We start from the raw sequence: 25,000 nt of genomic DNA on the forward strand, positions 1-25,000 counted from the left end.
ACTATGACCAGGTACAGTAACACTGACCAGGTACAGTAACACTATGACAAGGTACAGTTATGACCAGGTACACTATGACCAGGTACAGTAACACTGACCAGGTACAGTAACACTATGACAAGGTACAGTTATGACCAGGTACACTATGACCAGGTACACTATGACCAGGTACAGTAACCCTGACCAGGTACAGTAACACTACGACCAGGTACAGTAACACTGACCAGGTACACTATGACCAGGTACAGTTATGACCAGGTACAGTAACACTATGACCAGGTACAGTAACACTGACCAGGTACAGTAACACTATGACAAGGTACAGTTATGACCAGATACACTACGACCAGGTACAGTAACACTGACCAGGTACAGTAACACTGACCAGGTACAGTAACACTATGACAAGGTACAGTTATGACCAGATACAGTAACACTATGACCAGGTACAGTAACACTATGACCAGGTACAGTAACACTATGACCAGATACAGTTATGACCAGGTACAGTAACACTGACCAGGTACAGTAACACTATGACCAGGTACAGTTATGACCAGGTACACTATGACCAGGTACAGTAACCCTATGACCAGATACACTACGACCAGGTACAGTAACCCTATGACCAGGTACAGTAACACTATGACCAGGTACAGTAACCCTATGACCAGGTACAGTAACACTATGACCAGGTACAGTACAGGCTTTATGACCCCAGAGAGGAAATCACTGCTGCAGCAGGAATTCATTAAAAAACAGTATTCATGAGAAAGACATGAGGGCCCAGTCAATATGACCCACAGGCAAAGCTATGTCATAAACATTAATATGGATGCCATGACGATGATAGTTAGTTATCTTCCCCCTACAGAAGGAAATGTTCTGTCTGTATCTACAGTCTCTCCACACTCCTCCTCAACCTGCCCCGCTATGAACAAAACCTTCCTTCTACAGCCATATCCACACACACACACACACACACACACACACACACACACACACACCATTCAACCTGCCCCGCTATGAACAAAACCTTCCTTCTACAGCCATATCCACACACACACACACACACACACACACACACACACACACACACACACACACACACACACCATTCAACCTGCCCCGCTATGAACATCAACAACCTTCCTTCTACAGCCATATCCACACACACACACACACACACACACACACACACACACACACATCCATTTAGCGTCTCATGACAGTCATTCAGTGGAGCTTCATCACGTCAAGAAGGAGCTGTCACGATAAGCCATTAAGATTTATATACTAATCCATCTGAAACAGATGTAGTTAAAGATGTCCAGACGGATGTAGTTAAAGATGTCCAGACAGATGTAGTTAAAGATGCTCAGACAGATGTAGTTAAAGATGCTCAGACAGATGTAGTTAAAGATGTCCAGACAGATGTAGTTAAAGATGTCCAGACGGATGTAGTTAAAGATGTCCAGACAGATGTAGTTAAAGATGTCCAGACGGATGTAGTTAAAGATGTCCAGACGGATGTAGTTAAAGCTGGCTGTGAGCCTATGGAGGGGGTCTGCAGGGCGTGTCCAGGGCGTGTCCAGGGCATGTCCAGGACATCTCTACACCGGGCACTCAGGCTCCTTGGCATTAGAGGGTTGCAAGAGAGAAAAGCCACCAGGAGCGTCGTCGAAGCGTCAGAAAAAGCTTTGAGGTGGCTGTGGATGGAGAGGGGGGATCCATGGCTGATCACCCCCGGCTGGGTCGCCCAGGTGAGGGGGTCTGATGATCAAGGACCCGAAACACCCTCTGACCCCGGGTTCATCACTGATGATATGTCCATGCTGCACCATCTAGCTGTTTCTAATAAGATATTCATTCTATATACCCTGCGCACGCTAACGCATTTAACCACAAAGACGGGTTGCGGGCTCACATACAGCCACTGTGAGAGTGTCGGAACACGTCTTTTTTCAAGGTTTCTCACGTTGAATCTTGAAAACGAGCGGAAAAAATGTTTCAGAACGGAACAATCGAATGTGAAAAACAAACAGAAGAACAGATCTCTAGCGCTGTCGGCCCCTGGTGAAGATGGACGGGAGCGCTTGATTGGCCCTCCGGCTCGTCTCCGCCCGCCCTACTGTCTGCTCCCGGCTGCCCTTGAGGGAGGGACGTCGGGATGGGTTAAGAGCAACAAGTTTCATCAGTGGACGCTCCAATCGTGTGTGTGTGTGTGTGTGTGTGTGTGTGTGTGTGTGTGTGTATTTCGGCGTTGACGCCTCCCTTCACCATGTGTGATGTGTGTTTCACTGCGTGACAAAGATGTTTGTTGTTGAATGTCTTCCTAAAAAAACTGTCCAGCCAGGACAACAATCAGATGTCTGTGTCAAACTGTCCAGCGCCGTCATGTGACGTGGTGTGTCCTGTCTGCAGCTAGTCCGCATTGCCAAAGTCCTGGGGACAGACGAGCTGTTCGGCTACCTGCGCAAATACCACATCGAACTGGACCCTCGCTTCAAGGACCTGCTAGGGCAGTAAGTACCAGCGGTTGGCGCACACCAAGGTTATAATAGTTTGGCTTTTTTCATTAGTTTTTATTTTTATATCGTTTTAACTTTTTGTTTTCAATTTCAGTTTAGTTTTTATTAGTTTTAAACCAGGTTTGCTAGTTTCGTTTCTATTTTTTTGAAAATGCTTAGTTTTAGTTTCGTTTTTATTAGTTTCAGTATTAGTTTTAGTTTTTTTTTCTTCTGTGCTAGCCTTGTCAGACCATCCTGATCTCGTGAGCTCACGTTGTTTCACTCCGTGTGAAACAAACCATCTGGCGCACGTCAGGTTACTTCTGCGCAGGGACACAGCTAAAGAACATGGAGGATAGATTTCATATCCACCCAAAATACTAGGCTTATGTATGAAATGAAAAAGACTAACACTAAGGACATTTTCTCAATAATTTTAGTTTATTTTAGTTAGTTTTGTAAACACACAATACAGTTTTAGTTAGTTATCGTTTTTTAGTAAAGTCTAGTTTTTATTTTTATTTCAGTTAACTAAAATGTTTTTTCACACCTAGTTTTAGTTTTTTAGTTAGTTTTCGTTAACTATAATAACCTTGACACACACACACACACCTCCCAGGCACCAGCCTGCTGTTGTATTTGGGTGTGAGAGGGGTTGGTGGTGGTGTTAAAGGTGTGTGTCTCTGGCGCCCCCCTGCAGGCAGACCAGGAAGCGCTGGGAGCAGTTTGTCCAGACGGAGAACCAGCATCTGGTCAGCCCCGAGGCCCTGGACCTGCTAGACAAGCTGCTGAGATACGACCACCAGCAAAGACTGACCGCCACAGAAGCCATGGAGCACCCCTACTTCTGTATGTGTATTGAGACACACACACACACACACTCCCTCCCTCCCTGTAAAATCAGCGAATTCATAATCGATCTTCAAAATTGATTAGTAAGCTACTGGAAAGCAGCACACGTCACACATCCTCACGAGTCCCGCCCATCTCCTAATCATGACAAAACACATGACGTTAGCATTCAATCTTTTCAACATGGCCGCAAATCAGCAAAACCCCTGTATCTACAGTATCTAGACCGTACATCCTTAAAATCCGAGCGCGTCTTCTCGGCAGCCGGCGGGCAACATGGTAAACGAGCACTGGATCTGATCAAGTGGACCGGAGCACTACAGGCTATTCCTCTTGTTTTGTTTTCAGCTGGCGAGGATATCGGCCTGATAAAAGGACCCTGTTTGCACTAAATGTCACCCATGTTGACTGGGTATTAACGTTAGTTGAACACTTGAATCAAGTTGCATTGGTGTTTGTTCATGACAATAGGCAGAGAGCGCCCTCTTGTGGTTAGAAGTGGTTCCATTATGTGTACATGTCCTAAACTAACATGCCTTGTCTCTGGTGGTCCTTGTCCCTCCAGACCCGGTGGTGAAGGAACAGTCTCTGTCCAACTCTGACGGCAGTCTGGTGTCCATTGGGTCAACCGCAGCTCGATGAAAGCAGGTACACATACACACTCATACTCACCCAGACACATACACACTCATACTCACCCAGACACATACACACTCACACTCACCCAGACACATACACACTCACTCAGACACATACACACTCACACTCACCCAGACACATACACACTCACACTCACTCAGACACATACACACTCACACTCACCCAGACACATACACACTCATACTCACCCAGACACATACACACTCACACTCACTCAGACACATACACACTCACACTCACCCAGACACATACACACTCACCCAGACACATACACACTCACACTCACCCAGACACATACACACTCATACTCACCCAGACACATACACACTCATACTCACCCAGACACATACACACTCACCCAGACACATACACACTCACACTCACTCAGACACATACACACTCACACTCACCCAGACACATACACACTCATACTTACCCAGACACACACACACTCACACTCACCCAGACACATACACACTCATACTCACCCAGACACACACACACTCATACTCACCCAGACACATACACACTCATACTCACCCAGACACATACACACTCATACTCACCCAGACACACACACACTCATACTCACCCAGACACATACACACTCATACTCACCCAGACACATACACACTCATACTCACCCAGACACATACACACTCACCCAGACACATACACACTCACACTCACCCAGACACATACACACTCATACTCACCCAGACACATACACACTCACCCAGACACATACACACTCACACTCACCCAGACACATACACACTCACACTCACTCAGACATACACACTCATACTCACCCAGACACATACACACTCATACTCACTCAGACACATACACACTCATACTCACCCAGACACATACACACTCATACTCACTCAGACATACACACTCATACTCACCCAGACACATACACACTCATACTCACTCAGACATACACACTCATACTCACCCAGACACATACACACTCATACTCACTCAGACACATACACACTCATACTCACCCAGACACATACACACTCACCCAGACACATACACACTCACCCAGACACATACACACTCATACTCACCCAGACACATACACACTCACACTCACTCAGACATACACACTCATACTCACCCAGACACATACACACTCATACTCACCCAGACACATACACACTCATACTCACCCAGACACATACACACTCATACTCACCCAGACACATACACACTCATACTCACCCAGACACATACACACTCATACTCACCCAGACACATACACACTCATACTCACCCAGACACATACACACTCATACTCACCCAGACACATACACACTCACCCAGACACATACACACTCATACTCACCCAGACACATACACACTCACACTCACTCAGACACATACACACTCATACTCACCCAGACACATACACACTCATACTCACCCAGACACATACACACTCACACTCACCCAGACACATACACACTCATACTCACTCAGACACATACACACTCACACTCACCCAGACACATACACACTCACACTCACCCAGACACATACACACTCATACTCACCCAGACACATACACACTCACACTCACTCAGACACATACACACTCACACTCACCCAGACACATACACACTCATACTCACCCAGACACATACGCACTCACACACCAAGAAGTTATGTATTTTCTATATAAGCAACCAGACCCCCCCCCCCCTTCTCTCTCTCCACTCCTTGTCTTTCAGATGAACGTTTGTTACCTCAACTTTTTACCCTCCTGGCAGAAACCTCTACAAGTGTACAGTGACTATGGATCAAAGCAGTGGCGACCAATAACACACACACACTCAGAGCTCTCTCTATCTCTCATACACACACACACACACACACTCCTTCTCTGTGTCAGTCTACGGTTGGCTCGTCCCGGTCATCTGTGACGCAGCCAGCCAGCTTTGATGCCGTCACTCTGCTGCCCCCCCCCCCCCCCCCCCCTCCCTTATCATTAGGTAAACAGAACAAGTTCAAAGACCCCCCCCCCCCCCCCCCCAACCCCAAACTCTATCATTACCCCCCTTGTTAAACTCAGCATGGAGAATGAAATGGAGCGCTAGCCTGCCCCCCCCCCCCCCCACGGTCTGTCCGTCTGTCTGTCCAGCGTTCGGCCCGTGTCGGACGACAGAGCGACCCCTTCCACACACTACTGATAACCTGGAGTGGCATGGTGGACCCGTCTCTGCTCTACATAGAATGACCACCACCATGACGATGATGATGGTGATGATGATGAATATTAATGGAAATAAATAATTTTTATTTAGATGAACGCGTCTGCGTTGCGATTCTTTGGCCGAGGTGTGCTGATGTGATTCTCCCTGGCTAGAATAGACCCCTGGAGGATGGAAACGGAACTACGTGCTGCAAGAGATCTGAAACCAACAAGCAAGAGATCTGAAACCAACAAGCAAGAGATCTGAAACCAACAACAACAACAACAACAATATAGCTGCAAGCAGCAATAAGGCCTGATTCATAGTCGACGCAAACAACGCAAGCGATGTTGTGAACGCAAGCTCCAACATGACTCGAGAGCTTGCGTTCTGTGTTTTGTTTTGTGGAAACGCAAGGAATTGCACTATTGCTTGCGTCAAGTGACACATTTCGGCATGACACACGCAAGGACGCAACGAGAGAGTGTTTAGGCTAAAGGCTACAACCCTCTCCCTGGGTGAAGTGTGTAAGCTATAGACTACTCCCCTCTCCCAAGGCTAATGGTTAATATCCTCTCCCTGGATGAAGTGGGTAGAATGTAGGCTACTACCCTCTACATGGGTGAAAGTGTGTAGGCTAATAGGTTACTACCCCTTTTCCTGGGTGGAAGTATGTAGGCTATAGCGCAAATCAAATCGAGCTGTATTTGCATTGCGCATTTCATACACAGATGCAACACAATGTGCTTTACAGAGAGCAATGGGAGGGTGGGCATAGGTACCACCCCTACATATTCCAGAGGGAAGCAAAAAAACAGTTTCACCCGGGGGCCAGAAAAGTGATCTGTAAAAAGTCTTCCCTGACCTCTCTCAACGAGACGATCGAGCAATAAGATCCTTGAAAATGTGTCTATTGGCTAAGAACATATACAGATAACCCTCTTCTAAGCTTAATCACCCGGGGGCCAGATAAGTGAGCTGTAAAAATTCTTAGGACCAACTACCTCCAGTCCAGGGACCTGAGCTGTGTGCATGACCCTGCCCCCTCTCGCTGAAACCTGAACCGTCTCAGATTGAGCGTATTCTGTAAATTTAGTGTAACAGGAGGGAGAGAATTCACATAGCCTTTTGGGTTTTGATAATTGTTCACTCTTAGACTGGAATGGCATGGTACGTATACATGTGTTCTGTCATTTGAGTGCCTCCCATTGTCTAGTTTTTAATTCCCCTTTATCATAGAAAAATCTAAACTATGGAATTGGTTAAAGACACGGACCTGTGCCGATTGACGTACAAAATATTACACGTGGTTTTCAACTGTTTATTGACGCAGTCACAAAGCCATGATAAAATATATCTGGCTGAACTGATTCAAGTTCGTGCGACGTCTAGAACCCTGAGGTCCTCCTCCTAGTTTCAAGCTCTCTACTAAGAAAGAGTAACTTCGGTTTGGGTGGAGCATCACCCCCTCCCACAATTCTATTGTGTCTCACTCCCTCCACCCACGATGTATTGTGTTATGTGGAGGCAGTACAAGGAGCCAACTGTGGAGGAGCCCTCTTTACTCTCCGCCCCCGAGGACAGAGGCTGGGAGGGAGGGGCCTGTGAAGATTCTGACGTGGCATTTCAAAATAAAAGCCTTCTAAATTATCAAAAACTGTTTAAATAAGGATTAAATCAGGATTAAAAGAAAACTACTCAAGATGCCATGGGTTCTATGCTACACAGTGGTAGTAGACTGCCTCTGGGTCTGACTCGTGGAGTTTCACGAGATTCTGATGTGGCATTCCAAAATAAAAGCCTTCTAAAGTCCCAGAAACTGCTTAAATCAGGATTAATGGTGCATTCGTTTATAACTGGGAGGTGGCAAATTGCAACTTGCTACTAGGAATGATTAAATAAAACGCCGCATGAACTCGCACTTCCTCGTCGCAAATTCGGATATGTTTCTCAGCCCCCAGTTGGCGGCTGACGTCAATATCATATATCATTCGCTATAGCTCGAATGCACACAGGTCGGAGGTAGGTATTTTGCCACTTGCGACTTGCCACCTCCGACCACAAATGAATGCACCATAAATCAGGATTAAAAGAAAACTACCCAAGATGCCACGGGTTCTATGCTACACAGTGGTAGTAGACTGCCTCTGGGTCTGACCTGTGGAGTTTCACAAGATTCTGATGTGGCATTTCAAAATTTCAAAAAAGAGCCTCGTGGCTCAAATGGAACTATGTGTCCCTGGTAATCCCTATAACTTGGTGAAGAAAAGGCTCCGGTGCTTTGGACCGGTGCGGGCCGCCCCAACCGACCGACCGACCGACCTGCCCGCCTGCCGACCGCGGACCACTCTAACCTCCGGCCCCGCAGTGTCGGAGCTGCTCTGCTACTTACGAGACCCCCACCCAGAATCAGGTCGTCTGCAGGCAATTTAGCGCTGAGCTCTTTCGGACATGTGCTTCACGATCAGGGGGAGTGAGGGGCCCCCATCATCCGGGGGCCCCCCGGTGCTGTTCACGGACAGCTCTGCTCACCGGGACGGGGCCCGGCTATCACTGACCAGCCGGAGGATCCGGCGCCGAGGTATCGGCGTGTCTATCTGGGATTCTGATTTACACCCAGGCTACACAGCTGCCATCACGTCAACTCGCCATTGGCTACAAGCTACACCAGCTGCGGTTAACGTCACGTTCTACTTGAGCGGGCGGCGCTTGCCTTCTTGTCTGTATTATATAAATGCCTGGGTATATAGGAATTAAAGTGAAATGGTTGAAAATGTAGGCCCTGTGACGGCTGGAGAGGATTTTTATATCTCTTGCCATGTCCCCTCGAAGTAGTGTAGGCATAGCCTACAAGTTGCTCTATGCTCTTGAAATGAACCCGAATTTTAATAAATAATGTGAGTGGACGCATGCGTTCGCCGTCAAAACCCCAACCTCTTGGTGCGGCCTCCCAACGCATCATCGCTGAGGAGGTCTAAGCAACTATATAATTATCCACAGGAGGGCGCTGTTGTTTAATGAGACAAGCAGAGTTGGAAAGCAGACTTTTCCTAGTAGTTTTCCAGTGGCAGCAGTGCAGAAATGGAAAATGTGTGTCGAGTGAACCTGCTCATGTTTGAATTTCAAACCTATATTCAATTGAGACCGCAGCATACTCATATGAACCGTCTGCTGTAACCGTTCTCTATATTATATATTACACGGCTTGAATGTTTGGAGTTCAGTTGAAATGCTTATCTTACCAAAAAAGCTATGCAAAAGTACTTATGGTCCAGTTTGACACGGCCATCATCTCTCCATACCTCACCTCATGACTGTTATATCTGATTTAGTAGGGCAAGGCTTGGTTACAAGGGCAAACCGCAGGGCAGCGCATCACTCAGTCAGCAGAGAAGGAGCCTCTTGAGACCAGTAGAGAAGGTCAACCTGCCCACTATCCAGGACATGTACGACTCCAGGACCAGGAGGCGAGCAGGGAAGATCATCGGCCCATTCGGCCCCTTTCACCACCTTGGTAACAGCATCTTCGAAAAACTCCCGTCTGGCAAAGGACTTCAGTCTATCACGGCCAATCTATTTCCATTTTATTTATAGGTAGAGGTATATTTAGAGGTAAAAACTATCAACAGGGCTAAAGCAGCGCTCCCATGTAATATAGAGGTTGTAACAGATGCAGTGGACATAGCTGACCTGTGGAGGCAGCACTATGCATCTTTGTTCAACTGTATTAAAAGTTAGCCTTATCATATAGGCAACATAGAAGATGAAACTATCTATTTTAACACCAATGTTGTTTTTAATGCCACAGGACAACTTACAGACAACAAAGCCAGTGGCCTGGACAACATTACAGCAGAGCACTTCAAGTTAGCTGGGCCCAGGTTGGCCGTGCTGCTGTCTACCTGCTTCACAGGGCTGATGACTCATGGCACATTGCCAGACTCCATGTTGTCGGTTACTCTTGTTCCAGTAATTAAAGACAAAGCTAGTAAAGTAGGTAGTATTGATAACTACAGACCCATAGCACTAGCCAGCATTCTGTCCAAAGTGCTTGAAAAACTGCTACTTGACAGGTTAAGTGTGTATATAACCACCACGGATAATCAATTGGGCTTTAAGCCCAGGCACAGTACTGACCTATGTATTTATGCTCTCAAAGAAGCGGTAGAGACATATAGAAGGCAGGGCTCTACTATGCTTATTGGTTTCATTGATGCATCCAAAGCCTTTGACCGCGTCCACCATTACAAGCTTTTTAACAAGCTTAAGCTTAGGGGTGTGCCTAGTATACTAGTACGCATCCTAGCTTACTGGTATGCTAACCAGCGGATGCAGGTAAAATGGGGGAACATATTATCCACCCCCTTCAGTGTTGGTAATGGGGTCCGGCAGGGGGGGCTTTTATCCCCAGCCCTCTTCAATCTCTATATGGACGACCTGTCTAAGCAGCTGGGGGGGTGCAGGACAGGATGCATGATAGGTGAGACCCTGATCAACCATTTTATGTATGTGGATGACCTGGCCATTCTATCCCCCAGTAGCGCTGGGTTTCAACAGTTGCTTAATATCTGCTCAGTCTATGGGGTTGATTTTGATGTTGAGTATAATGCCAAAAAGAGTATGGTACTGATATGTAGGACTAAGGAAGACCTGGAACTTGAGTTTCCTGTGTTTCATCTCTCAGGGCAAACCCTGTGTGTGTCCAATAGTACAAAATACCTGGGACACATTATCACTGACACAATGGAGGATGACGCTGATATGTACAGACAGAGGAGAATGCTCTATGTCCAAGCTAATATGCTGGTCAGAAAATGTCACTACTGTGCTGTTGATGTTAAAGTGACCCTGTTTTGAGCTTACTGCACCCCTCTCTATACAGCTCCCCTCTGGGTGAACTAGAAGAAGGAGAGCTTGCGCAAGCTGCAGGTAGCTTACAATGACTGCCTGAGGATTCTGCTGAAGAAACCCAGGAGTACCAGAGCCAGTGAGCTTTTTTGTAACCTTGGACTCACCACCTTCATGGCCCTGTTGAGGAATCTGACCTTCACATTGATGTGCAGACTTGACCGCTCTCTGAATGACATCATTGAAACTGATGACAGATCCTGGCCGTAGCTCTGTCAGGTACTTGTCTACCATCCGGGAACACTGGCTTGAGTGCCTCTTTTAGCCTTCGTGCCTGTTATGTGCTTCTAATTGTATATATATATATATATATATATATATATATATATATATTAGACTTATATGTAATGTACTGTCTTTACTATGTGGGCTACTATCTATATAACATATTAAACTTTTAATTAATGTACATATGCTAGATATACTTCATGCAGAACTCATAATATCCTCACTAATTCACTTCATAAGCCTTTTTTTAAAGTAATTAATTACTTACTTAATTACTTAATTAATTAATTATGTTTAACTTATTTTCTTGTTTTATTGCGCTATGCAAGTCCTCTGTGTACCGTCGGCAGAGTCAAATTCCTTGTATGTGAAAATGCAGGCTAAACCAAATTCTGATTTTAATTCTGATTCTGAACAATTTTCTTCCAAAATCTGGCACTACAGTAGGCTACTTGGAGATTATGAATCATTTAGCACATAAAAAGACCTGTCCGATTCAAAAGACATTTGTAAAATGGCATGGCAGAAAATCTGATCCCCCCTCTCCCGATTGTCAAGTTGACTGGAAATCTCAACCACTGATTTGAAGCCTCTGTTCACCAGCATTCACAGAAAGAGTTGACACCTGCTTTATGGTAGCAACTTTCCTGTCAGGGGTGTTGAAGGACTTCTGGATGTTCACAAATACAACTGCACTTTAGCTTTATGGGAGCTGGATAATTTACCGTTCTTAGACTCCTCTTTCGATTCCCTCCCTGACCCAACAGACAAGTGTTGGCAGTGTAACACCATTCCAGCAAAGTATTGGCAATCAGCAACATATATCACAGATATGATCCTCCAGACTCTTGTGACTGTTGAGGGCGTTGTAGGTTACTCTTTGTCTGTTATCAGACAAAATGTAAACTTGTTACACTGTTGAGATCTGAGACCTTGGAGTGGGCCGATCCGAATGTCTGGACCCATGCTAGGCTACTTTATAAGCTGATCATAAGCTGGTCACTCCCACAGGCCAAGTAGATGCACCATAGAGTGAACTGAACCTTTATAATGGACTTCATATGAATTAAGTTTGATGGGATTTCACTTCTTACAAAAAGGACGTCATAGAGAGTGGGTGTGACATGTTTGTCACTAACGGCACACCATGTACAAAGGCGGCAATATTAGTAAAGCATTAGACAGACATAAGTTTTCCCATAGGACTGTAAGTATAGTGAAGGCTGTAAGCTGTTGGAGACCATCTTCTATTGACCTGAGTAGAGCTCCTTCTCTCTCCGTTCCCAGCAGGGCTCTGTGGGTGTAGATCTCTCCGTTGGTGGGGAGAGAGACGTGTTGTAATCACCAGACACCAGCCAGAGAGAGACGTGTTGTAATCATCAGACACCAGCCAGCAGGATGGTGAGAGGAGCTGGAGGGCGATGACCCCCTTGCTGTTCTCTCCCCCCTCCCCCCCCCCCCCCCCCCCCCCGCTCGCAGCAGACACTGTCACTCCCTGATAAAACAATCAGCCTGACATGCAGACAGGGGCACACACACACACACACACACAAACCCACACACACACACACAGACACACACACACACACACCCACAAACCCACACAAGCACAGGGGACGGCATATTGGTGATGTACCACACCCTCTCATCCGTTATTGCTTCAATATATTGCGTACTATATCTCAATTTTGACCTCGTAGTGTCATTCAGATTTTCTGCTTTGTGTGATAGGAGAATACATACCCAAGTTATACAATCAATTATTTAGTGTAGGATTCCAATAGTGGAAGACATTGATGAATATTGAGTGAGTCTTGCCCTGTTATTTGCATTAGTAAATGTGATTCCTCTCCAGGGGCCTTCAGTGCTGTAATGTTGAGCTGTTGATAGTGGAGAGAGGTGAGAGCTCGTTAAATGCTCCGCCCCTCCGGATGAAGAAGCAGCTAGATAGCAATCACAGGATTGATTTCGAGGCCGGCACCAGTATCATTGCCTCCAAATTCCACTCAGTGATGCCATTAAGGTCACACCAGTTAGAGGTCACTCTCTATTGATCTGCTGGCCTTTGATTCCCAGGGTGCACCTCTCCACGGTCTCCATCGACTTGGTCACATTGGTACATTTCAGCCAGGCTCTAAATTCAAAATTATTTGTTATATGTCAGCGTTTTAAGTCAATTTCTGCCTGTCACACTGCCGTTTGGTGAGAGCAACATTTTGGAAATTGACCGTGAGAAACAATTTTTCAAACGGTATCGGCTTGGGCGCTTGGTGCCCTTTTTTCCTCTCCATGAAAGCAAAATTGCAGTTGAGTGTTCGCTAACCTAATGCAATAGAGCCGCCATGCGGGTGGGCTAATGTGATTTTCCCTGTTTTTTATTCTCTGGGTCTGTGGCTGGATAGAGAGCCCAGGCAATGGAGGGATGTGGATGTAGGGGGGGGGGGGGGGAGGCTGGCTAAGACAGCAGACCTGGGATGTGCCTGAGGGAGCAGAGAGACAGCAGACCAGGGGTGTGCCTGAGGGAGAAGAGAGACAGCAGACCTGGGGTGTGTCTGAGGGAGAGAGACAGCAGACCTGGGGTGTGCCTGAGGGAGCAGAGAGACAGCAGACCTGGGGTGTGCCTGAGGGAGCAGAGAGACAGCAGACCTGGGGTGGGCCTGAGGGAGCGGAGAGAGCAGACCTGGGGTGTGCCTGAGGGGGCGGAGAGACAGCAGACCTGGGGTGTGTCTGAGGGAGGAGAGAGACAGCAGACCTGGGGTGTGCCTGAGGGAGCAGAGAGACAGCAGACCTGGGGTGTGCCTGAGGGGGCGGAGAGACAGCAGACCTGGGGTGTCCCTGAGAGACAGCAGACCTGGGGTGTGTCTGAGGGAGCAGAGAGAGAGCAGACCTGGGGTGTGCCTGAGGGAGAAGAGAGAGAGCAGACCTGGGGTGTGCCTGAGGGAGGAGAGAGGAGGCGAGGACCTGGGGTGGGCCTGAGGGAGCAGAGAGACAGCAGACCTGGGGTGTGCCTGAGGGAGGAGAGAGGAGGCGAGGACCTGGGGTGTGCCTGAGGGAGGGGAGACAGCAGACCTGGGGTGTGCCTGAGGGAGCGGAGAGGAGGCAGACCTGGGGTGTGCCTGAGGGAGCAGAGACAGCAGACCTGGGGTGTGCCTGAGGGAACAGAGAGACAGCAGACCTGGGGTGTGCCTGAGGGAGCAGAGAGACAGCAGACCTGGGGTGTGCCTGAGGGAGAAGAGAGACAGCAGACCTGGGGTGTGCCTGAGGGAGGGGAGAGACAGCAGACCTGGGGTGTGCCTGAGGGAGAGAGACAGCAGACCTGGGGTGTGCCTGAGGGAGCAGAGAGACAGCAGACCTGGGGTGTGCCTGAGGGAACAGAGAGACAGCAGACCTGGGGTGTGCCTGAGGGAGCAGAGAGACAGCAGACCTGGGGTGTGCCTGAGGGAGGAGAGAGACAGCAGACCTGGGGTGTGCCTGAGGGAGCAGAGAGACAGCAGACCTGGGGTGTGCCTGAGGGAGCGGAGAGGAGGCGAGGACTGAGGGTTTAAGGGAAGGCCAAGGCCTGGTGGGAGGAGGACAGAGCAGGAGGAGGGGTCACGCCAGGTCAAGTGATTTCAATAAGCCGTGGTGTTGACCTTCTCGTATTGACATTGCCTCCCCGGGTAAGACTATCGACTGACCACCCGCAGTCACCTCGGGTTAGCCCACCTCGCTGATATCCTCATTAGCCACCACAGGTCACTTGTATTGGGAACACAGAGGTGGCATCCTGGACACCCTTGGAGAGACCTGACGGGCCGACACCGGGGTCTAGAACTAACCTCGGCAACAGTTCATGAATATAAAGTTGATCTGAGAGGTGTGGGGCTGGAGTGTGTCCCTGTCTGGTCCTGTGTTCATGAATATTAAGTTGTGCTGGTTTGTGTGTGTGTGTGGGGGGGGGGGGGTCTCCTTGTATGGTCTTGTGTTGTCAGAAGGCAGGTAGGGTGTGTCACCTCACTCCTCAGATACATACCGAGATGTAATTAAAAGTTTGGCTGGGCCAAATTGCTTTTTTGTTTGGAGAAGGGACCTGAACTTGAATAGAGAAATTTTCATTCCCTGAGGCATCAGTCCAATTTCCTCCAAGTGGGATGATTGACATGTTTAGAAAGTAGCTCTAATATGGATGAAGAATAGAATATAAGAAAGAGACAAACAGATTGATTTTCAGGGATGAAATATTTTTCAGGGGGTGTATTACTCACTGATTTGAGTTGATGTGAGTTATCTTTCTCTGGCACTATTCCTGACGTACTTGATAGCACTACTGAATCACTTAGATTGAAATCGCATGTCAGCGGAGTGTTATGGGCATAGAAGTCACAGGTCAATGTCTTATGCGTTCATCACAACCCTTTACAGCATGCTGTCTTGACACTTTAAAGGTGCAGTGTGTAGAATGCAGTGGCATGTAGTGGAACAGACTTGGCAGAAATATTATATAATATTCATAAATATGTGTTAATTACTGTGTAATGCCAAGAAAATAAGGCTTGTTGCTTCCCCTGTGTCATTGGAAAGGGTGGGGTGAGGGAGGATAAGGGATGGGGTAAGTTGGGGGGATGGGGGTAAGTTGGAAGGAAGGGGGTAAGTTGGAAGGATGGGGGTAAGTTGGAGGGATGGGGGTAAGTTGGAAGGATGGGGGTAAGTTGGAAGGAAGGGGGTAAGTTGGAAGGATGGGGGTAAGTTGGAAGGGTGGGGGATGGGGTAAGTTGGGGGGATGGGGTAAGTTGGAAGGATGGGGGTAAGTTGGAAGGAAGGGGGTAAGTTGGAAGGATGGGGGTAAGTTGGAAGGATGGGGGTAAGTTGGAAGGATGGGGTTAAGTTGGAAGGATGGGGGTAAGTTGGGGGGATGGGGGTAAGTTGGGGGGATGGGGGTAAGTTGAAAGGATCGGGGTAAGTTAGAAGGATGGGGGTAAGTTGGGGGGATGGGGGTAAGTTGGGGGGATGGGGGTAAGTTGGGGGGATGGGGGTAAGTTGAAAGGATCGGGGTAAGTTGGGGGGATGGGGGTAAGTTGGAAGGATGGGGGTAAGTTAGAAGGATGGGGGTAAATTGGGGGAATGGGGGTAAGTTGGAAGGGTGGGGGATGGGGGTAAGTTGGAAGGATGGGGGATGGGGGTAAGTTGGAAGGATGGAGGATGGGGGTAAGTTAGAAGGATGGGGGTAAATTGGGGGAATGGGGGTAAGTTGGAAGGGTGGGGGATGGGGGTAAGTTGGAAGGATGAGGGGTGGGGGTAAGTTGGAAGGATGAGGGATGGGGGTAAGTTGGGGGGATGGGGGTAAGTTGGAAGGATGAGGGATGGGGGTAAGTTGGAAGGATGGGGGTAAGTTGGAAGGATGGGGGTAAGTTGGAAGGATGGAGGACGGGGGTAAGTTGGGGGGATGGGGGTAAGTTGGGGGGATGGGGGTAAGTTGGAAGGATGGGGGTAAGTTGGAAGGATGGAGGACGGGGGTAAGTTGGGGGGATGGGGGTAAGTTGGAAGGGTGGAGGATGGGGGTAAGTTGGAAGGATGGGGGTAAGTTGGAAGGATGGGGGTAAGTTGGAAGGATGGGGGTTAGTTGGGGGGATGGGGGTAAGTTGGAAGGGTGGAGGATGGGGGTAAGTTGGAAGGATGGGGGTAAGTTGGGGGGATGGGGGTAAGTTGGAAGGGTGGAGGATGGGGGTAAGTTGGAAGGATGGGGGTAAGTTGGAAGGATGGGGGTAAGTTGGAAGGATGGGGGTTAGTTGGGGGGATGGGGGTAAGTTGGAAGGATGGGGGTAAGTTGGAAGGATGGGGGTAAGTTGGAAGGATGGGGGTAAGTTGGGGGGATGGGGTAAGTTAGAAGGATGGGGGTAAGTTGGGGGGATGGGGGTAAGTTGGAAGGATGGGGGTAAATTGGAAGGATGGGGGTAAGTTGGGGGGATGGGGGTAAGTTGGAAGGATGGGGGTAAGTTGGAAGGATGGGGGTAAGTTGGGGGGATGGGGGTAAGTTGGGGGGATGGGGGTAAATTGGAAGGATGGGGGTAAGTTGGAAGGATGGGGGTAAGTTGGAAGGATGGGGGTAAGTTGGAAGGATGGGGGTAAGTTGGGGGGATGGGGTAAGTTGGAAGGATGGGGGTAAGTTGGGGGGATGGGGGTAAATTGGAAGGATGGGGGTAAGTTGGAAGGATGGGGGTAAGTTGGAAGGATGGGGGTAAGTTGGAAGGATGGGGGTAAGTTGGGGGGATGGGGGTAAATTGGAAGGATGGGGGTAAATTGGAAGGATGGGGGTAAGTTGGAAGGATGGGGGTAAGTTGGGGGGATGGGGGTAAATTGGAAGGATGGGGGTAAGTTGGAAGGATGGGGGTAAGTTGGGGGGATGGGGGTAAATTGGAAGGATGGGGGTAAGTTGGAAGGATGGGGGTAAGTTGGGGGGATGGGGGTAAGTTGGAAGGATGGGGGTAAGTTGGAAGGATGGGGGTAAGCTGGTTACAATCTGCATCCTCACCGCTAGATACCACTACATTACTAGGGGCGGCTGTAGCTCAGTTGGTAGAGCGGGTCGTTCAATGATCGAAGGGTCAGCGGTTCGAATCCCAGCTCCGACTGTCCACATGTCAAAGTGTCCTTGAGCAAAACACCTAACCCCAAATTGCTCCCAATGAGTAGGTTAACACCTTGCATGGCAGCTGCCGCCATTGGTGTGTAAATGTGTGTGTGAATGGGTGAATGAGAGGCCATTGTTGTGTGAATAGTGAATGAGAGGCCATTGTAAAGCGCTTTGAGTGCCGCTAAGGTGGAAAAGCGCTATATAAGTGCAGTCCATTTACCATTTACATTGTGCGCCTTAAGAGATTCAAGATTCCTTTTGTTTGTCACATGTAGGCTAATGTACGATGTACAGTCACAGTGCTCGATACAGATAGACTCTAATATTTCCATTTCCAAATAACACATTTACTTAATTTACTTAATTACTTAATTTACAAATTTAGTTAATGTACTTAATATACTTAATTGACTTAATACACTGCACATAGATACATATATAGTATGTGCTCTCATTATGCTGTATCTCAGATGAGCACAGGATCCAGGACAGTATTGGCTCTGTACCAATTCTAAAAGCTTGTCCTGGATCAAAGCAGAGTCTGTGGACAGAGGTTTAGCTTGGGGCAGCTTGGGGCTGGCTGTCTGGCTACAGTATATCTCTCTAATTAAGGTTAGGGACATATGGTATAAGTACACATAGGGCTGCTCGATTAATCGACGATCATTAAAACAAAATAATCGCCATAAAACGATTTAGCACAAATCAAGTGCACCCTACACTGCAGAGCTATACTGTGCTTGACCCCTCCCCGCCCCCCCCAAAGCCCCAAAACAAACACTTGAGTTCAAAGCGAGATGAGTTGTCAAGCGAGGCGCACGCATGCTCCTCTCGAACAAAACACGACAAGAAGAAGATTATGGCAGCAGAACGAGAGGTGGACAAGAGAGCTAAAACAACGTCAGTGGTGTGGAAACACTATGGGTTCGCGGAGACAGATTTGGACCAAGTTGACACGGTGTGTAAAATTTGCTACGCAGTCGTAGCTGACCCTCAAAGTAGCCCTTCTCAGTGCATTCCGCTCACTCATGCCAGACAACAGTCCTTTCCTGCTCCATTCACTTTGCCGTCAAAATAAATCGGTGTCGGCCTATTTAGGAGAGGCGCTCATATTTACAAGTGTCAGATAAACATGAAACTTCACTCACCTAAACAAAAGCGTCTATTTTAACAAATGCTGGGTTTTGAAACCTCGGCGCTACCATTAAATAACTTATTTATACGCGTGCTGTCCTAGTGAAATTATTTTTCCGAGGTAGTCTTCTTCTGTGGTGGTGGCGGTGCTTTGAAGCTTCTTTATTTATCAGTTTTGGCACTTTTATTTATTTATTTATCAAGGTCAAGGTTCACTATTCGTCTCCCATGGGAGACATGTATCTAATCCAAAGAACATTGTTAAAAAGAAAAGCCACTGTCAACATATAATAAATTAATTGTTATCAAAGTCAATGTATAATTTGATTTGTTAAGAAAATGTTAACTTTTGATTAAAAAAAAAAATCAATGAATAATCGTGTTAAATAATCGTGATCTCAATATCAATCAAAATAATCGTGATTATGATTTTTGCCATAATCGAGCAGCCCTAAGCACACACACACACACACACACACACACACACACACACACACACACACACACACACACCTGCATTCATTCACAGGAGTAATTTTCGAGGGTAATCAAGTAGAATGAGTTTTGATCTATCCATGGAGTAGTTTGTAATGACAGCTGGAGAGTAAGTGAATCCCTGTTTAGAGAATCAATACCAGTAATGCAAATGAGTGTGGGACACTATATTGAACTAGAACTCCACTGCGTCCACTGATACTCATTAGAGACGAGGCATCCACACTTTAGGTTGTGTGAACCACTACTATCACAACCTGGGTTTGGTGTTGGTGCTCCGGTAACCGTCTGAAGCGTCTGGTCAGGTCCGTTTCCCTGCCCTCTGTGTCAGTCTGTTGCTAATCTGGGTTTCCAGCTCTCGTTGTTGGCTCACACCTCATCTCCACTGTCAATCAACGCTGGGCTACTGGGAAATCCATGCAGCCTGTTTACAGCAGGGTTATAAACAACCCTGCATCAATATCCACAAACTAGCAGCGGGATGCACAGCGTGTGACTGTCTGGGTTTGGTTAACCCCTGGTAGCCTACAGGTCTATACTCACACAGTTGAAAGAGATGCTTAAACAAACGCACTCACACACGCACACACACACACACACACACACACTTACGCACACACACACACGCACTCACACTCACACACACTCACATTCACACACAACACTACCTGAGATGGAGAATCTGAGATATGCTCATATACTGTACAGTGTGTGTGTGACTACGTGTGTGTGTGCGTGTGTGTGTGTGCGTGCGTGCGTGCGTGTGTGTGTGTGCGTGCGTGTGTGTGTGTCACATATTGTTTGTAATCTTTGACCAGCTGATTGTTATGCTGTTTACGTGTGAGTGAGAGGCAATGCCCCAGCAGGGCCACCATAGTTGTATATACTAATGCAAAGTACATTACAGCACTAGCTAGGCGTCATCCTTTCGCCAGACCAATGTATTAGTACTGTAAGGTGACAATTTCTTTGTACAGAACAAAAGGGGAGGGAGTGCTAAATTCTCAACAGAAATATAAATAAATTATCTCCCCCTCTTGACAGGCTAAAGAGCTCTAGCCTCGTTCATACATTTAGAGTCAAACAGCGTATTTTGATCAAAGCAAAAAGGAAAATGGACTGCATTGCAGGGAAAACGTGGCACAGTGTTCTTCTGCACAGCATGCCTGGATGCTGGACTGTATTTCAAATGTGTAAAGCAATGATAAATATGTGTTCTGAGTCTCTCACTCCACAGAAAGATGATTAATCACCCAGACAAATTTGAATGATTAAACATTTTAAAATGTACAGCTGGATTCTTTCCCCATGTCTATGGGGAACAGGGACACACGTAGCAGAGAAAACACTACTGCGCTGATGCTGTCGGCCACACAGACGTTGGGTAGAAACCTTTTCGGCGTACTGTATGCGCTGGGTGAGTAACTTTTGTTGGAAAGTTGATCTACATCCATTCAAATACCACATATGAGAAGTTTGTACTCAGGACTTTCTGCCAGAATGCACCGGATGGCTACAGTAAGCTACAGGGCTTTCTGAATTGACTTTACAACTTTACTTTAAATGATGTTGGTCCAGAGCGGTGAGGTTAAAAAATCAAGAAAATAAAGAGCATGAAAAACAGTTTAATGGTCTAACTCCACAATTCAATACTACATAGGCTAGTTCACAGTCGTTTCACATGTTTTCAGCAATTTCTAACATGTATAATGTGTCTAGAAACAGATTTCCTTTACACAGAACTTTCAGAATTTGATGTCTGTTATGATTAGGATGTTATGGAAGCATTATGCTCAGTCCTTCTGATGAGCTGATGACACAAACATGACAAGATCACCATGAAGATTGTAGAAATAATCTCTGACCATTGTTTTTCAACCACTCTGAACAAATCCCTGTTTGAGTCTCTGTCCGCCTTTTCTTTCAGGCTATACATCTTGCCAAAAATAATACCACTGAATATTTCACAATTTCTCAGAGACTGGCAGTTAAAATAAAACAGCCGACTGTTTTCATTGTATCTTGCTCACGTCAAACCACGTCAAACCAGAGTATGAGATTTGTGGGCTGGTGTGCACGTACTCTGGTTTACCCCTGAGAATCCTGGTCATAAACCACCTCACCATCCCCACAGAAGAGACAACAAATCCACCACACCTCTTTTATATCACTCTACCCCCCAATATCTCTTTCTCCTCTCTCCCTCTCTCTCTCTCCCTCTCTCTCTCCGTCTCCCTCCCTCTGTCCCTCTCTCTTTATCCCTCTCTCCCTCTCTCTCTCCCTCTCTCTCTCTCTCTCCCTCTCTCTCTCTGTCTCCCTCCCTCTGTCCCTCTCTCTTGATCCCCCTCTCCCTCTCTCTCTCTCTCTCTCTCTCTCTCTCTCTCTCTGTCTCCCTCCCTCTGTCCCTCTCTCTTTATCCCCCTCTCCCTCTCTCTTTGCAGCCTCCTCATACATAAAGCCTGCTCCTAATCTGACCTGTTGGCCTCAGAGGCTTCCCTCTGCTGTAAGTCACCACTCACAGGCGATAGATTGCGCGGCGCAGGATGAAATGTGACACTGTGACGAATGGCTGTGCTATTTCTGCTGTTATGGATTCTCAAACGTGTGCTTAGCCATGGGGGAGGGGACAGGACAGGATATACAGAACCTGTGACTACTGTATACGCTAGGTGAGAGAACACAAAATTTATTATAAATACAGATACAGTATACATATATAACTCCTACTGCTCTATTTTAAATGCCATCCTATATCTCATATGTACACCATGTATATATCGCCACAGTTACAAAAAGCCATGCAATATCTACAGAACAGCCTATCTATAGGAAAGTTACTTTTTGCATCTACGCTTTGTTATCAATAAATAGTAATAAATTATCCACATCTGCTGTTTTGTACATTTAAATACACAGAACATTTACATTGCTGCTTTGGGTAAGTTATTCCCTTTTTTTCATCACAACCTGATGAATAGGATTTGTCCTTTTCTTTGAAGAGTGTCCTCAGTAGTTCAATCACTCCACATCCTCAGAAGACAGACACTTCTGTCTGGCCTCGTTGTCCTCAAATGTCACCTTTTTGTTCCTCTTGGGGTCAATCCACGAGTTATGGATGACCGCGTTGTTGGGCAGAGGGTCCACCTCGACGATGGACACCACCCTCTTCTTCATCTTGCTCTTGAGAACCTTCTGGAACTTCTGCCTGGTGAAGGCATAGAGCAGAGGGTGGAAGATAGTGGTCCCATAGGCCATGACCAGGAAGCCCAGCCTCAGCTTGACCGTGAGGTCGCTGGGCCCCACGCTCAAGATGACCGTATTGAGCACCGTGATGGGCGTCCAGCACAGCAGGAACGTGGACACGATGAGGAGCGACATCCTGAACACCCTCTTCTGGCGCTCCCGCCTCTCGCGGTGGCGTTTGACGGCCCGTCGCAGGGCGATGATGACGGACACGGAGGTGCGCATGCCCAGCGTGGGGTTGCGGCCGCCGCTGCTCTGGGAGCCGTCGGCGGCCTCCTGCGGGGTCGTCATCGCCGTCATGGACGGCCTCTTTTTCCTCTTGGCCTTCTTCTTCTGCGAGGCGTGGAAACGCGTGCCGATGCGGATGTTGAGCGCCTGCAGGATCTTGGAGTAGGTGATGAGCATGACCACCACGGTGAAGAAGAAAATGGGGATCTGGGCCAGCAGGTGGTAGTAGAGGCCCAGCTCTGTGTAGTACTGGTTGGTGTGGGCCACCGTAGCCACGAGGGTCTGGTTCATATCCACTCGGTTCTGGCTGAAGAAGCCCACCTCGATGAAAGGCACCAGGAAGCTGAGGAAGGACAGCACCCAAATGGCCGCCAGCAGGGACAGGGCTCGGCCCATGGTCAGTACCCGGTTGGCCGGCTTGACGGAGATGTCGTAGCGGTCCAGGGTGATGGCCAGCACGTTGGCGGCAGTGGCGACGCTGGCAAAGGAGACGCAGGCCTCGTGGAAGCAGCAGACCAGGGCGGTGTCTTCCTGCAGTGAGAGCAGCAGCACCACGATGGTGAGGGGGATGCAGCCCACGCACACCAGCACGTCCAGAACGTGCAGGTTCATGGTGACGATGTTGGACACGGAGCTGATGAGGTTGGACTTCATGCAGTACAGGGCCAGCACGGTGAGGTTGGAGCTCAGGCCCAGCACAATCTCCAGCATGAGGAAGCCTGTGAGGGAGACCTGGAAGCTGATTGGGTAGGAGTAGGGCGTGGCCGGACTCATGGTACGGCCGATTGGCTCGATGTTATCGGTGACAGTGACGTTGCTCATAATGGCTTCTTCCGGAGGGGGAAGGACATGCATTATCCTGTAGGTGGGGGGGGGGGGGGGGGGGGGCGGGGGGTTGAGGGAGAGGGGAATGGAGAGAGAAAGAGAGAGGGAGGGAGAGAAAAAGTTTTGGTGTTGGACAGTAGGGGGTTTGATTAGAGGAACACTGCGCAGATTCATTTGTCTGAATCTCAAACACCGACTAGAACTGGAGCAGCAGATTTTTCTCACAATGCCCGAATGAAAGAATCCTTTTATGTGTGAAAGCCAGTCAGTGATAATGCTGTCAGACATCAAATAATAAGGAAATCTTCTCCATCTCTGAAAAGCGCTGAGAGCACACGCTTGAAAAGCACGGCAACTCCTGCCCATGTCCAGCAGATGAGATGGCCTGTGTTCAATGACGTCCCGCAACTGTTGTGGTGCTAGGACTACTTTAATCATGATCCCAGACCACATCATGCTGTAGTCATCGGGAGATTTCACAAAAGCAATTTTGCACAACAGTATTTTATAATATTCATTTACACATGGGTGTGTTTGTGTTTGACGTATCTGTGGAGTCCATGTGAATTCTAAACAGAAGGTGTCACATTGCTTTGATTTCATTACCTTTTGAACTTGCATTAAACATTACGCTATATATTTTAACTTAAAAAAACAACAACTTGAAAACAGGTGTAGTCAGTAAGTATGAAGTTGCACACTAGCTACAGTTGAATGACATAAATGATAATGGTGACGTAAAATGAAGTCTACTGCCCTCACACCTATTCTACACGCACCATGTGACTTACCCTTCCCTCTAGCTCAGTCTCAGCCCCAGGGGTGTGTGATCAGGTCAGAGAGTCCAGGTTAGATCCTCAGAGACGGGCATCGGAGGCCTGCCCCAGGACGGGGAGTACGGTTGGGCTCCAGCGGCTAGACAGCCAGGCTTCTCTGTCTCCTGGGGACTCCTCCCTCCCGGGAAGAAGCACCTCTCCCTCCCCAGGTGACTGTTGCTGCTCCGCTGCTTGGCTCTTCCGGCTGAACACCGGCCGATGTTTGGTAGCGTGCCAGTAGAATCCCACGTTCAGCAGAGTAGGAGATAGTGCCTAGACGCCTAT

General features: G+C 47.8%; 2 protein-coding genes across 3 annotated transcripts in view; one reads left to right on the top strand and one right to left on the bottom strand.

The window, feature by feature from the left end:
• Nucleotides 1-5,996, top strand: part of csnk2a2b (casein kinase 2, alpha prime polypeptide b) — a 12,332-nt gene extending 6,336 nt beyond the window's left edge. For both annotated transcript variants that reach the window (XM_084452908.1, XM_084452909.1), the window contains 4 exons: nucleotides 2,425-2,525; nucleotides 3,211-3,359; nucleotides 3,928-4,010; nucleotides 5,768-5,996. In XM_084452908.1, the coding sequence (XP_084309034.1) occupies nucleotides 2,425-2,525; nucleotides 3,211-3,359; nucleotides 3,928-4,004 (327 nt within the window). In that variant the 3' untranslated portion in view covers nucleotides 4,005-4,010; nucleotides 5,768-5,996. The remainder of the gene's footprint in view (nucleotides 1-2,424; nucleotides 2,526-3,210; nucleotides 3,360-3,927; nucleotides 4,011-5,767) is intronic.
• Nucleotides 5,997-22,622: 16,626 nt separating this feature from the next.
• LOC311320618 (G-protein coupled receptor 22-like) lies at nucleotides 22,623-23,930 on the bottom strand (the record flags this gene model as incomplete). The annotated part of the gene is made up of 1 exon (XM_084452413.1): nucleotides 22,623-23,930. One exon carries the CDS (start codon nucleotides 23,928-23,930, stop codon nucleotides 22,623-22,625), a length of 1,308 nt encoding a protein of 435 aa, XP_084308539.1.
• Between the last annotated feature and the right edge of the window lie 1,070 nt (nucleotides 23,931-25,000).

The sequence above is a fragment of the Borostomias antarcticus genome (assembly GCF_949987555.1).
Source record: "Borostomias antarcticus genome assembly, chromosome: 18".
Classification (NCBI taxonomy): domain Eukaryota; kingdom Metazoa; phylum Chordata; class Actinopteri; order Stomiiformes; family Stomiidae; genus Borostomias; species Borostomias antarcticus.